The sequence below is a fragment of the Lissotriton helveticus genome, chromosome 11 (assembly GCF_964261635.1).
Source record: "Lissotriton helveticus chromosome 11, aLisHel1.1, whole genome shotgun sequence".
Classification (NCBI taxonomy): Eukaryota; Metazoa; Chordata; class Amphibia; order Caudata; family Salamandridae; genus Lissotriton; species Lissotriton helveticus.
In genome coordinates this window covers 54,949,132-54,965,458 of record NC_136072.1, presented here as the reverse complement: position 1 = coordinate 54,965,458, position 16,327 = coordinate 54,949,132, and the positions used below count along the sequence as shown (strand labels likewise).

Genomic DNA, 16,327 nt, shown 5'->3' with positions numbered 1-16,327 from the left:
GGCCCTCATTATGGCAATACTTTTTATAGGTTAGTCACACAGGGACTCTTAATAATGTAGAACATGCTGCAGGGTTTCATAATATTTACATTCTCTGATTACTCTAAAGCTATTGCTAAGTTTTTTGTTTCATTTATTCTGCAGTAAAATTGTCTTACACTGAACCTTAAACAATGTATTTGCAGATCTCTTTTCTGTGTGCACTTGTGGTGAAGGGATGCCAGAATTCACATCAACAATACATATGTGACTCTGATAGTCTCTGGTATTGTGATATGCCCATGAAGCAATAACTTCAGGTTTACTGAGGGAGATGAGTGGGTCATGACCTTTCTGTTCCTTGAAACCTGCTGTGGTAAGTTGGTCCATGTATACTCTTGCAAAGAGTCCCACTGGATCAACCAGGTAATGTTTGCAAAAACATAACGGAAGTGTAGCATGCATATATGTATGGTAAAGTTTGTTGTCATTTATCTGAATACTCTTCAGATAAAGCTAAAGTATCAGTAGTCCAGCCTAGATTAGATGAAACGATAGTCAGGGAAAGGTAAGAACCCACACAATTAACAAGACTGAAATCTAAAGAAGAAAGAATTACACATAAGCTATGTTTATATTGTGGAAAGTCTAGTCATTTTGTTACTGACTGAAGAAATAAACCTAGATCAATTAAGAAACATGTTTTGACAGTGCTGCTGTCAGCATCTGGCTTGAAATATGCTTACCTTTATGTGCAAATCCAGCATTTGACTCTATTCTGAACATGCATGTTGTGAGTAGCAGAAGAGGATGGGAGGTAACACAGCGTGTGTGAGCTATGCGAATAGAAGAGTTGTACCCTATTAGGGAGTGCATCCTAAAAAAGCTATGTAAAGACAAATAGGACTACTTGTCCCATGGGACCTCAGGACACTAACAGGACTTGCTAATCATGGCAGCCATCTTGAATGCCTAGCATATAACTTAACATGCTAACTTCAGTCACCACGGAGTTCACTTCTACATTTGGATATATGCTTACCGAGTTACTAGACGAATTTTCCCCCTGAAGAAGAGCTATGCTCGAAATGCATAGGGGATACAGCTCACTAACGTAACCCACGTGACAACGATGGTTAATGGAATACAATCATTTTCTATGTCACTAAAATTGAATTGATCTACCATGGACGTTTTATCATATGACACAATATGATGTTTGCCGTCAACAGAATTAAAATTTGATTTCCACTCTGAGAAGAACTAATTTTGTTCACTTTATTATTAAGAATTCCAGCACGTTTGACGCCACAGGAGTGCTCGAGATTTATCCTTACACTGGGTAAGGTCTCCCAGACATAGCATATAAGTTCCTCATGCTCCATGGCATCCTTGCTAGGCAATCATGATAGTTGTTACAGCTGGGATCATGTGTTGGAATCCTTGACAAATGTTCTTCTGTGAAATCAACCACAGACACACTGAAGTAAGAGAAGTAACTCACATCACACTTGCAAAGATATATTGTTGTTTTCAGAAAGGAGTCAACCATTATGATTTCAAACTTAATAGCCCTTGTTTTTTTCCCAAGAAGTCATTCATAAGGATTACAAACTCTAATGCTCGTATTAATGTCATACGGTGTTATCATTAAGATGCTGAACTCTATGACTCTTGTTTATTCCACAAAGAGTTTTATGTGATTACTTACTAATACTTGTAGGCTAATCATGCTCGCACATAATTAATGTTGTATAGTATGTGATATCAGTAACAGCTGATATGTAATTACCAGGAGTATAACTAAGATGTGCAATACTAATGGATGCATTTCTTGCTACAGTTCTCAACTTGTTACATTGAATGACCTTAGAATCTTGGCAAGCTAGTTCATAATATTGAAGACAGCACTCATCAGCACACGTTATAACCTTGAGTGTGATTCACTGTTATTATATCACCCTTAATTACATTTCAGCTCAGATAAAATGCTAAGTTGCTTTTCATAATTGAGAGTGGAAAACACAGAGAGTGTGCACAAGTATATCATTTACATTCTTCAGAAGTTAAACTTCAAGGTCCTCTCTACAGCCATCTAAACATGTCCTTTTGTTTCTTAATATCTACACTGCAACAGTGTAAAAGTAAGGATAGATGTTCAACCAGGCAGTGTGATGCTATCCATTGTCTCTGTTTCTCTCTCTTGTCCCATTCCTCTTACTTCGGGTGTAAAGCAAACCTACACTGTAGTAGTGTCAAGTTAGATACAGATGAAACATCATCACTCTTGCAGGATTTGGATTGCAAGTTTAGTATAGCTTGACAGTTCCAATTGAAAGTCAAAAGGTAGCCAAAACCTAGGGGCCTCAATTACAGTTTGACAGTCTAGAACTCCTTCACACATGGAACGACTAGCCCTTCCACCTTATTACAACTATACTAGGAGATAATTCCCTAGTAACAAGGCAAATTAAATATCTGTAACTTTTGTGATGGAGTACCCGTCGCCAAACTCTAAATTATGCTATAAGTTCCTTGGGCAATGAAAGGAGCTGCCTTATCAAGTGAATACATTAAATTAGTTCCTAAATGGGCAATGAATGCTGTGTGGTCCACAGTAGCTCATTTGATAGTTCCCATGACAAAACCTTTGTCATAAGGATGGGATAATGTGACATCTATCCTTTTACATTCAGGAACATCAGAAAGCTATATGGACAGTAAGTTTGCTTAATGTTTGCAAATTTCTGTAATTTAGAAAAAGGTTCCTGAGGAAGTCAAGGCAGTTGATAGTTATTCTTGTCTTCAGGTCAGTATATTTCCAAACAAAGATGAATTTGTTGATCTGCTTTGTTAACAATAAAGAAAACTATTGCTTTGACTTGCCATTTGACTGTGAATTTGTGTATGTCGTTCATGAATTTTTGTCAGGGCAGCTGTCTGACTGCATATAAGTCTGGGGAGAGTCATCCTTCTAAAAAGCTTGTAGAAAATGGTATTAATCCAGCTATTCTTTGTGCAACTTACTTGCTCTCTTGTCACGAAGAGTCCAGTGAAGAATTTATTAGGAAAAAAGCAAACGTGTTGTCCCCACATAGACGTTATGATTGTTAGACTGATCTGGAACAAGGTTATCAATAACTTGTAGTTAGTGTGTACGCTCACTTAATCAAAAACAAAATAACTTAAGCAGTACTTAAATGAAAAAATGAATAATGAGTTTATTAGGCCTTCCCAGTCACCAGCTTCTTCTCCTTTATTTTTTGTTCCAGAGAAAGGGCTTGAATTGAGACCATGTGCAGAATATAGAGTCCTCTATAAAATGTATGTTGAGGAATAGTATTTGCCACTGGTAATTGCTTTGTTAAATCAGGTTCGCAATGCAAAGATTCTCACAAAACTAGGTGCATCAAGTACAAAAATAACAATACAAAATTGGAATTTATGCTAATTAGCAATTCACAATTTATGATTCCTTATGTACTAAAATAATACCTAAGAATGATTATGGATCATTATGATTCACACTTGCTAAAGAAGAAATTGCTAATGCAGAATCATTAATAAACACAAATTGCCAGTGGCATCACAAATTGACAATGTTGCTCTGGCTTTCTGCTTTTAACCAACAGAACTTCTAACAACTGTTCCATGCAAGCCCCTGTCTGAGTAACAAAAAAAGATAATTAGGTTTATGTGGAATCAATTGTTCTCTAGGAAAGAGGTGGATAACTTGCCCAGATGTGTTGCTATTTGATCATGCGCAACATCTCTAGACATTAAACGGGGTTCTCCAGTGAACAATAATGTCACAATAGACCTCAAAACCCAAGCAAATATCATCAAATAAAGTAACATTCTGTAACGCCGACTGCTGCTAATTGTTAGAGATGCTGGACTGGGTAAAGATATTTTTTTTCTTCTCCACACTGAATGGCTCCTTTAGTAACTGGCTTAACCCACAGTTTACTAAGAAATAGAAAGCCTTGTTTGACTTCATATGTAGAGGGTGCTGTAAACAGGTGACAGCCAATTGTATTGGTGAAACACTCTTATCATTTAATAAAAACTCTGATTAGCAAATTCTTATGTTGTACAAGTGTGGGAATAGCTTAATCTGTGATTGGGTCTGGCAATATGTTTTTCATGGCATTCATTGTAATGTTAACTTTAAAAAAACAAATTCCGAAGTGGCCTTCCAATTTGATATACTGCTAAATAAGACATTGAAAAGCACACCACAAAAGTATTAACAAGAAATGTCCATATAACTGGATAAAATGGCACTCCTTTTAATTTAATTTAATATTTCATTTTCATACGGATGAACTTGCCATTCATATTGATAGTTTGGAAACAAAGTGTTCTGTATTTGCTTCTTCAAATGATATGTGTTAGTTTCATAAATAGCATCACACTAAATTAAATATTATTCACAGTATTTTATTGTTGGCAGTGTTGGTGTCAAATGTAAGTGCTTGTAAATTTGGGCTTTGCTGACTATTCACAACTAAAGTGCAAGAAGGGGAATAGAGGAGCCAGCATCCTCCACCCAGTCCAATAGGGTGTCACTGAGCTTTGATTGCTGAAGGCTGGCCGAGCAACTCACAATGCATACCCTTTTCTTCACTGACCATGTACCCATACCACCTTAAAGGCTTCATTTCTCAGAAATAATGGCATGATTGATGTACTATGTTATAAGTAAGGCAGATGTTGAATTTATTGCACGTTTAGGTCATACTCATGGATGAATCCTGAAATGATTTCCACAAGTGTCTCTTTAGAGTTTGGAGGCAATGGAGAACTTCTAATTTGTGGAGGAATTGGTGGGAATCATGGTGAATCCAGTAGTGGAATTTACTAAACTATGTCACTCAAATCCAAAACAGGTTCTCTCCATTAATCAGTAGGCTTGTCATACATGTGTCTGTACGTCTGCCTGATTATTGTTGTGTCAGTATTTTATGTATCACTCTAAGCTTTGATAAATATAGGTATGTGTGAGAATATTTTCTGCAAAGGATAATTTACCAAATGTTTTTTGAAAATATTAGTCAGAAAAAATAGGTTTGTTTAGGCCTTTGTCTTGCAAAATATTTTTATTGCAGGGCTTTTCATCTGTGATTCTTTTCATAGGTTGCCAACTTTTTGCAGAGGGCAAACACCAATGTTTCAAATTTCGCACCCCGCAGAAGACTATTACAATAACATTTTAATTTACTAAAATATCTTGAATATAAGTGTAAGAATAAGATGATATAGTAAACAGATATGGCAATTTAGAAGACACACCTGATGGCTAATACTTGGCTACAACTTGTATCTGACTCTGCTTTATTCACGTCATGTGATTTGGATTCCTGATTGATCAATTTGATATCTGAGAGCCTTTAATTTCAAATGCAACTTACATTTGAAACTCATTTTTTGCAAATATAAAAGAATCATAACATCTATGTAATTTTTTGGGGAACTCCTGCCCTTTCATTTTAGAATTTAAATTGGAGTTTTGGAACTGAAATGTTGCAACAGCAATATTTGTATTTCCAAATCCAAAAAATGAATGTTGATAAATATTTTGAAGCTTTAAATATGTGTAGGTTTCCATTACCTTTCAAACTTCTTATTTCGAATTTCACCCACTCCTACATTTTCCCCAGTAGGTTATTGGCTATACCAAATTCTTCATACAAACAGTTCTACAGGTGGACACTCATTCTGAAGGCTACCTTATTAGTAGTGTGCAAAACATATGTGAGAGTTGTTCTTGACTGAATATTTTTATATGTTAAAAGGAATTTGGAAAAATGGTCAGTTTTGATATGGTTTGATTTCAAGATGGCCGCTCAAGTTTGAACACATCTCATTATGACAGTGAAACTACAGCAATTCGCCCAGAATCAAAATTTGCCATGTATGTCTTTCATTTAAGAAAGAATGTCTTCTAGATCATAAATAATGACATAACAATAAAACTGTGATTCACAGCATTGATGCATATGCAGTAGGCGGTGGACTGTATAAGTTGCAGTTCAACAGATGATACGCCACTGTCAGCTCTAACCCAGAGAAGAGGGGTCAAAGCTGTCTCTGTGGGGCAGGCATGTCTTCTTCTTTAACTCTTGTTTCGTCATGTCTATTTGACCCTGCCCGACTTCCAGGTCAGCGTCATATTGCTGTAAGGAAACCATTTCCTCATGAACTGGTTCAGCTGCAACAGAGAAACATTGTTGTTGTTTCATGCAGAAAAAACATAACCCCAGAACTAGACTTTGATGATACAATAGTTTAAAAAAAAAAAATTGTTGGTTTTCATCATGCTACATATCAATTCTTCATGCATTTCTTCAATATCATCATGAGTAGTCAACCTTATAAAGACAAAACCCAAAACAAAACAATCATAATAATTAACCTAAAGGGGAAGCACTCCTGCTCTGTCTAATAGATATCAAAGGCAAACTGTTTACAATATTCACCTGATGGGTTAAGCTACATTATTTGTGAGAAAGATAACATCATTTAATAAGAAGAGACTATAATCAATTATACATTTTTTCTTATTTTGATTACTACAATCGTCATGTGCTTAAACCTAAAAATGTATAATGTAATGTATGAATTGTATTTGTGTAATTCTCAGAACATCTGATCTACTTTGTCTTCCAGTGCCGCAAGTGATGTACAGTTCTCCTTTGCTTTCTAGCTAGGTCTACACAGTAGAAATATCAACATCACACAATCATGGAGGTTCTTCAACTAATACCGGTTCAAGTTTCATCAGGATTACATCCCAATGTGAAATCCCTGCTGCTTTCCCTGCTTGGAGATAATGGGTGTGTTCACACTATTCTCGGCCAGACCTATGTGCGCATCTCTGATTGCCAATTTGTAAGGCAGAGGGTCAGTCCCATTTTGGGTGCGCCTGCATTAATTTCCTAAAATTTGAGGCTCTTCATTGTGCTAAGCTTCCAGAAGGACATTCCACCAACCACTGGTGGTCTCACGCAAGGCTCTAGCCCATGCTTTTTTATCACAGTTTTTGGAGGCACCATACGAATTTTCCACCAGTGACCGCAAGATTTTAGCGGGGTTGTTTTCAGTGATGATAAATGACAACAGACTTCTCACTGAATTATCTGTAAAAATGCCTTGTCAACTAAAACCCGATTAATGATAATTATGATGCACCTCTAGCCAGTTCTGGCCCTCAAGCCTAAACCACTTTGCATGCTGGAATTTGGTAGCCTTTCCTTATTGTTTTAAATGAGAAATTACTATCCCAAAATGCAGTTGCATAGTTGGCTAAAACGCCAGGGCTGGCTGAGAATGGCTCACAAGAAATGGGCCCAAAATGGGAGTTCTGAACATATTTAGTAGTTCAGACAATGTAGTTAGGTTCAACTATACCTTTTAAAAATCTAATCAAATACATGATTGCCAACATACCATTGGTAGCCCAGGCTCAGTAAAAGTGTGGAAGTGTCCACATAGTGACCCTTTATCAGAAATGGGAGCTGGGTGGCGGGGGGGGGCAAGGAGGAGGGTGATTTGCTACCTCTTTTTCAGCCAGGGCATGAGTGCCAAATGTTTTGATCAATAGTCTATTATGGAATGGCCACTCTGCTTTTATTCACTGAAAGCATAGCAATTAGGGGTGGGCGGAACCCACAGAGTTTCACTCCGTGGAAGTCCGCAGAGTTACATAAAACTCAGCGGAGTTCCGCCAACATCCGAAAATGTGCATCTCGCACTTAAACTTGGCTCCAGGAGCGCGAGCAGCAATGAAAAATCAGCGCGAACTGCACCATGCATTGTGCAACAGTGCGCAGTCATTCGAATTGATTTTGCAGCCGCTCGAGTAGAAAATCTTGAGCTGCAGCAAATCTACCAGAGCTGCAGCCTTTTGACCATGACTGCTCATGACTGCATTCATCCAACAGTGTTAGAAAATCGCACTATGGGATGCCAAATCTCGCTTGTGCTTGCCAACTCACATTTCTTGGAGCCTCGCCAGAGAACAATTCTGCCATGGGGCGGCTGGCTAAATTTTGTCAGAACAATGCATCAAAGAGTAACGCGGAGTCGCTAAAATTCCACCAATCCCACAGGCTGAATGAAACATTACGCCGACCCCTAATAGCAATGTTTTCACCATGATTGTCAATTTTTCCCAGCTAAAAACTAAATGAACCTCTTGGACAGAGCTTGGGGCTCTCCCTGAGATTAATTCATAACCCCCCACCAATCCACCGCGAGAGTGCCCTGCGTCATACCTGGAATACCTCTGTATTAGTCTGTGCCTATATATTATGAGCAAGGGACCAAGTGAACTTTAGAAATTAGGTCTCAGGGCCAGATGTATGACCATAGCATTTTTCGAAGCACAAATTGCGACAAACTGCGAGACGCAATTTGTGAGTCGTAAACTGCTGTGTACAACAGTGTCTGAGACACTGTTTGTGATTCCCAATGGGGTCGCAAATTGCGTGCCTCATAAATATTAATAAGGCTGCTGCAATTTGCGACCCCATTGGGAATGGCTAGCACTCCCAGGGATGGTGGCCTGCTAGGGTCCGCAAAACACCCTGTCCGGGGCTACTTTGTCAATAAAGCAGTATTTGTTTTTAATGCAGCGGGATGCATCTAAAAACTAATAATTTTACTTTTCAGTTTCATTTTGTTAAGGGGAGGCAATGGTCCCTGGGACCACTGCCGGCTCTTAAAAATATTTGGTCATGCATTCCCAAAGGGGAAGGGGTCCCGTTTGCGAGTGCCTTACCACCCTTCTGAGAAGGGTGGTAAACTGTGAGTGTTTTGCAACCGCAATTGCAGTTGCAAAACATTCATACATGAGTTCTGGACTCTCAATTAGGAAGGGGCACCCTTGGCACGCCCCTTCCTAATAGCGAGTCACTAACCCTATTTGGCGAGTCGTTAATTGATTAGCGACTCGCAAAATAGGGTTTGTATATTGGCCACACGTTGTTTGGTCGCAAACAGGTCTAAAACCCCTTTGAACCACACAAAACGGTCGTACATCTGGCCCTAAATGTATTACAGAAGGGTATTCAATTTTTTTCCCCACCATTTGAATCTCGCAAAACTAGGCGCCTCATTCACAAGCATTTTACTTTGAATGCGTGCGACTCACGCTTGTTGTACTCCTATTCAGAAGTGCTACAAGAGGTTGTCACAACAAATTATTTGTGAATCAGGTTGAATATTTGTGTGAAACCAGAATGGAGAAAGAAAAATCAAGACAAAGGGCCCTGTGTTTTGGAACATGCTAACCCCATCCATGCATCAAGCCTATTACTTACTTGTTGTAGAATCCTCTCCCTGACTGCAGTGTCTGTGAGATTCAGAAGGGTGGATAATCCCAAGGACAGATGGATGTGAGTATCACCTATGAAGAGAACAAGTGAAGGACGGTTATTAAACCATGAAATATTTCTAGCCCTTAGCCTAATCAGACATGCCCACATTCCTGAAATCAGATTTATGGCAATTGTTTGTAATTCCTTACACATATTTGATACCTATTAATAGGGAACATGTTTATTTACCTGAGTATTTCTTTACTCAGTATGTTTTACATAGTGGCAGATGCATCTCTGCTTTCTATCTTCTTTTTAAGGAGAGAATGGTGGGTGTGTTGATAAAAGCTCAATTCAATGATCAATAAGATCAGAAATTCATGCCCAACAACTTGCCTATTCCAAGCTTGAGTAGATGCTCGCTGAGTATGTCTTAAACATGAAAGACACTAGCTGCAAAAATTGAAAGTTTAGTACAACCCCAAGATTGGATAAGTCCTTTCATACAGGTTTTTTATTTCATGCAAGGAAACCTGTGTTTTACCATTAAATAGTGATTCCAACGGCATCTTTGAACTATAAAAAAATAATAATTTTAGAACCATGTACGCCCCAAATCTGGACCCTATTACTCTTCACAAAGTTATGTTGGCCCTAGAAAAAAGTGCACATGGAAAGGCTCCTGGTGTTGATGGGGTCCCCATAGATATCTTTAAATTTAAGATGAGTTTTTGGGCACCTCTGTTACAAAAAGTGTTTTATACTATTGCTGAGGGCCTGGTACCAAAAACATGGAGTGAAAGCATTATCGTCCCGATATTCAAAAAGGGCAATAGGAGTGATGCTAAATGTTATCGCCCGATCTCTCTCCTCGATACAACTTTGAAATTGATGGGCAGGATATTGCTGAAAAGTCTAGAATTGTGGGCAGGGGAAAATAAAATTATCACTGAAAGACAATATGGCTTCAGAAGGGAAATAGGGACAATAGAACAATGTTTCAATTTGCATCTCCTGATTGGTAAATATACGATTGTTATGTTGATCTTACTAGTGCCTTTGACCTGGTAAAACACTCAAAGTTGTGGCAAACGTTGCTTCACATGAGTGCACCAAATTATATTGTTATAAATCTTTCACAAATTTATAGTCGCTTGAGCAGTAGAGGCCGTTATGGGCTAGAAGGAGAGTGTACAACAAGTTTTAGGGTAACACAGGGAATTAGGCAGGGATGTGTGCTTGCCCCTCTCCTTTTTCATTATATATAAACAGAGTTGATGAGGGGTTACAAAAATTAAATGCAGGCGTCCCAAGAGTTGGCAAATGCCCTGTTCCAACTTTACTCTATGCGGACGACGCAGTTCTTTTTTTTCGAGAACTGTGAATGGGCTCGAGTCCCTCATAGAAAAATTTGCAGAATTCATGCTTGAAAAGAATTTAGTACTCAACTTGAAAAAAACATTAACGATGGTGTGTGGGAAAGGAAGAGTAAAAACCAAGATTCATCATGTAAACAGTGTCCCTATTGAAGCAACACATTCAGTTGTATACCTGGGATTAGTTTTTACAGCAAATTGATACTGGAGAGCCCATATTGAGCACTGTAAACTAAAAACATTTAGGACGACCATAGCAATTTTTAGATTCTCAAAAAAGATGGGTAACAAACCTATCAGGGATATCATGACACTATATGAGAGGAAGTGCCTTAGTGGAATCTGTTATGGTGTAACACTTTGGGGGTCGGCAAATTGTACAATTCTTCATACTCAAGAAAATGCTTTTTTACGAAGGTTGCTAGCCGTACCCAACTCCACCCCTACATATAGTGTACATAAAGAACTGCGGGCACCGTATATCAGTGACTTTATAAGCACTATAAGTTTAAACACCTGGTACAGGATATGTAGTAAAGAGGGCACAAAGTTTACATAAGATGGTATTAAAGACTATATTGCACTCGACCATGGAAATAAAACCCATTGGCTGATATATCAGAAATCTCTTAAGTGAATGCGCCACGGATATTGCTCTGGAAAACCCCTCCCAAATACGTGAGTATGACAAAAAAGAACTGAAGACTAGTCTGATGGACTCACGCATTTGGTTGAGGGACCTTTGGGATAGGGATACAAAATACTTATTACAGGTCACAAGCACAACACATAGATTCTACTTTACAAGATTACGCATGGGATTAGCTCATTTTGTAATAGCTTTTCCAAAAATGGGTACGTGGAATTGAAATTTGCCAAAGTGTCCCTGTGACGGTAAATCAAACCAGACAACGTTGCACTTCATTTTATTTGTGATTTCTATAGGGGAATAAAGGAAGGGTCTTTTACGCCCTCTGTTCTTAAGGAAGAGTCTATTTTTATATAAACCTGCCTTTGAATACGTTTGTGGCCTAGAAAATTGTTGTAATCTTCCATGTTAGTTATGGAGTGTGGAGCACTGTGGTTAGTGCGTTCCACATTCCTATGAGGTTGTACAGTTCTACTCTGTGGCAGTTACAGATTGACCAGCCAGAGGGAGAGCCACAGATTTCTACTCGGAAGAACTCAATTAAATAAATATGTTACTCTTCAGAACTAAACATATCTGATGAAGTATTATTTCACCTACCACAAAAATCTTGCCGTTTGCTATGTAGTGACGGTTTTTATCCAGAAGGCAATTAAAATATTATGCAAACACTCACATCTTGATGCACTTGTTTATGAGGAAATTGGGTCACAAAATGATGAATGAGGACTCAAGCTATAACCTGTGTTATAGCTTGCACTTTCTTGATCATGCTTTTTAGAAATATTGGTGGAATTTTTAATTAAATGTATTTTAGCCTGATATATGGTGAGAAAACCAGAAGTAAACGGGTCACAAATTGATGATGTCCCAAGTTATATCCTGTGTTCTGTATACTACATATCTTATCACATTTGCACTTTTTGTATCATACCTTTTTGAAATATTGATGGAAATTTTGTATTAATGCACTTTAGCTTGGTATGAGAAAAACATAAGTATGAATGGAGTTAAATTCCCGCTGAAATGGTCCTTTTTGCACTGTGCACTTTGTGCCTATGGAGTTAAATTCCCGCTGAAATGGTCCTTTTTGCACTGTGCACTTTGTGCCTATTGATTTCTGGGGTCTGTTATTGAGCTGTTAAATTTTGTGGCCAATTTTAAATATACGTCATTGTATATATTGTGAAGACAAGAAATCCCCCTGCCTTAGAACTGTACCAAACTAGACATTTTGCATATACCACCTTATGTACATGGGCTTTTGGTGTTTGTTGCTGGAATTTTAATCAGATGTGTTGTTTTTAATGAATTTTATAATCTTGTGATGTGCATATGTTTATGATTTTTAGGATGCTTTTATGGTTTGTGATTTTAAACCGAATAAAACTTTGAAATTGAATTGAATTGAATTGAATTGAAAGACGCTATCACAATTGAGCAAACATGTCCCATATGAGGTTAAATGAGAAACACACTTGTTCTCAATAATACCAATAATGTGTCCCTATTGTCAATGTAGAGGACCTGAGGCATAGTAATACAAGTATATGGGATGACCTCACACACACCCCTAGGTGTCATGCTTCATCATCGGTCAGCCCTAAGAATCCTCTAATGGCAGACAGGCCCTCAGTTACACTGAGGGTACTTACAGGGAGAAAGAGGCAGAGGATCCAGAGGAGGATTACAAATCCCGTTCACCACCCCTATAGATATTACACTTTATTGAATGACTAGTGAGGAAAAGATTAAAACAAGAATATGTGATGTGTAAGACACTAATATGAGTCTTACATCCATTCAAGTCAACAGGTTTCAGCCCTCTTGGTGGCCCAGAAAGGGTGCAGGGCTTTCTTCAGGACTGGAATCCTACTTTCCCTTAAACGTGAAACAACCATGTGGTTGTTCTTGTCATAAATTGATGCATATTTATGAAAAAACATGGAGTCTGAAGCTTGAGGTATTTACATTTGGTCTCTCCTAAAGAGTCAGATGGAACGGAATTACATTATGGAATTCTGGTCCACATTATTCCAAGTGGGTCCTTTTTTCTACACCTGTTTTCCAGATGTGTGTGAGCCAGTCCCAATTTTAGCACACAGTAATTCCACCCAGTAAATTGGCAAGAGGCTTTGGCTGCAGCAGCAGACAAGAGTCATTCCAAGTTTTTGTTCTGAATACAATGCTCCACCCTGCCTGAAACCTCCTTTCCCTTTCCTCCATTACTCCTCCAAACCCATCCTTCATCACCCACCCTACTTAGAAGTTCCGGCATACATTTACTACTTACTCAGAGCTGGTGGAAAATGTATGTAATGCCATGTGGTTTTACAACTCAAAAAACTTTCCTATAGGATGAATCCCCATTCTGTGGGTTTAACTTTTAACTGCATGATACTGGGAAGGATTAACGATAAAATCACATGCAACTTGGAATGAGGGCCTGTAGTAGTCACCTACCCCAGATATCTTGGCTAAAGAATCACTGGTCAGTATTGGTTGAAATGGGTGGTGTGGTACAAACACAGGCCGGGAACAGTGGCGTAGCTAGCCATTTGGCCAGCCATGGTGTTTGCTGCCAATGGTGTCTAAGTCTAAAACTTTGCATTGCAAACCTGAGAACATGCATCTTTAACAGGTGTGCAAAGGGTTTGAACCAGCATAATATAGCCTCCTATCTTGAAATAAAACTGCAGATTCTCCTGGATAATATCCTGATTTTATTCAAAACAAAAACAAAGGAGGTGGATATTATCCCACCTCTGATATTTGTTATCCTCTATTTTCTGATGGTAATATATTTGTTTGGTTACTCCTAGTTACAATCTTGACTAGCCAAGCAACGGGTTCAAGCATCTAACAATAATCTGGGGCTGCAAGTTGAACATTGGTTCTGGGAGGAGTATGACCAAAAGAAAAAAGTTCTTTGGCTACCCCTTCATGGACTAAAGAGTCTAACTCATCAATAAAAGAGGAAGTGGTGTATGGCTAAATGCTAATTATAGGAGGGGATGTCATTTGTACTTCTTGCCCAAGGTAGGGTGACCAGAATTTGAAAGCAAAAAACTGGGACATTTCACTAAAATAAAAGGAGGACTATAAATTTACGTCAAGTGAGCGCACAGAATGACAGCACTCCCCAGCAGAGAGTTACAAAACAGGCAGTAGAACATACATACAATGCAATTTTTAAACCCAGTAGCTTGCCTGTGAATTAAATTGCTTACTTGGAACAACTGCTAACTATCCCCACTTTGTAAAACATAAAAAAAACCTGCCCAGTTTTTAGTCGACCCTCTCCAAAAACCGGGACGTGAGCTAAATTTCTTGAAATCTGCCCGGACAGCTGGTGAAAAACGGGGACTGTCCTGGCCAATCCGGGACGCCTGGTCACCCTAGCCCAAGGGAGCAGCATTATGGGAGTTGTTGTATTCTTTTAAGCACAAAAAAAAACAAGTAAAGAGGCTGCTTAATTGCCACTGTTGTTAGTAAAATCAGGACTCTCCTTCAATATTATCTTCGATAATGTGAAATTTCACATTTAACTTAAGACATATACAGCAGGAATGAATTTGCTTCCAAATTTCCGATTTGAAGTCCCCAGGTTGTTAGTTGGGTGATTTTAGTTGTACAATTTTTACAGAGTTATACTACCACAATATATTTTAATCTGGCGTATGACTGATTTTTCACTGTTGTATATGCCAAATATATCGATGCCTACGAGTGCTTGAGACTGAGGTGAATTTAAAAATTATTTTGTTGGTATTTTCTTCTTTTTGGGCCCGATTCACGGAACTAACTTAAGACAAAATCCTAAACTTACTACCATTTTGGTATTCACTGAAGGCACTTACTCATTTTGGTATTCACAGAAGTCACTTACTCATTTCGGTATTCACAGAAGTTAGGAGTCCTAACTTTAGGACTCTTAAATGCCTTCTATGAATACCGAAAGTCTTAAACTTAGGATTTTTCTCAGTTTAGGAGTAGTAAAGTTAGGACTCCTAACTTTAGGACTCCTAAACTGAGAAAAATCCTATCTTTAAGACTTTCGGTATTCACAGAAGGCATTCAGGAGTCCTAAACGTAGGAGTCCTAACTTTACAAAATGTACTTGCTCCTGAAAAAAGAGTAATGAGGACTATGAAACAGTCTATTTCACTGTTTGTTGCTGAACCTTGTTGCACCTGGTACTGTGACATTTCTAGTATGGCGACTAACCAAGTTCAAGGCTCATGTTAAGAGGCAAAAAACGTGAGGTCTGCTATGCTATTAAATAAAACAATTCACGACCACCATCATCATACAAATGCATATCTTTGTTTCGAGTCAGTACTTTTTCATGATAGTACAGGCAGTCAGATTCAATGCAGATGTCGGAATAGCATATATATTACCCAGTGGCGATCGCAACCGGGTAGTTATAGTTAGGATCTTGTTTCCATAGTAAAACCCTTTTTTGTGTTGGCAAAAACTCTAGTGCTGTTTGACTACGAAAATTACCCAAAAAGTGCCACATTTTGACTAGTTTGCACATGGAAGGTTTCGGAATGATATGTCAAGTGGAGGCCAAGAAAAAAAGGGGGGGTCCCAAAACACAAAATCCCCATCCATTTTCCGTAGACGTTTTTTTAGACAGCTGTACTGAAAACACTGCTGAATTAAATTACACCACATTTGGCAGGAACCTAGATCTTGGTCTGGAAAGCATGTTTTCTGTGATTTGCTGTAAATCTGTTAAGTAGGTTTTGAGTAATTAAGGTCCAAATATTTTGTATATCTGAGTCCCTCAACCCCAATTTAAAAAAATTGGCATAGAGAGTTTTTTTTACCCATGGATCAATTTGCTCCTGGTAGAGTCAGACTCCTGTGGGAGCAAGAGCTCTGATTGACTCGTTAAAAAATATATATATAAAGGGGCAGAATACAGGTACATTGCTCTCCTAGGCCCAGTAGGGCTTGGGCACCCAGAGGTAGCCACCTAGGGCCTATAT

General features: G+C 38.5%; 1 protein-coding gene across 1 annotated transcript in view; it reads right to left on the bottom strand.

Moving 5' to 3' along the window:
• Nucleotides 1–3,204: 3,204 nt before the first annotated feature.
• The window catches only part of LOC144790705 (uncharacterized), a 43,434-nt gene continuing 30,311 nt past the window's right edge, over nucleotides 3,205–16,327 (bottom strand). The window contains exons 3-4 of the mRNA XM_078665425.1: nucleotides 9,306–9,391; nucleotides 3,205–6,193 (exon numbers count right to left, since the gene is read on the bottom strand). Coding sequence (XP_078521551.1) covers nucleotides 6,119–6,193; nucleotides 9,306–9,391 — 161 coding nt within the window. The 3' untranslated portion in view covers nucleotides 3,205–6,118. The remainder of the gene's footprint in view (nucleotides 6,194–9,305; nucleotides 9,392–16,327) is intronic.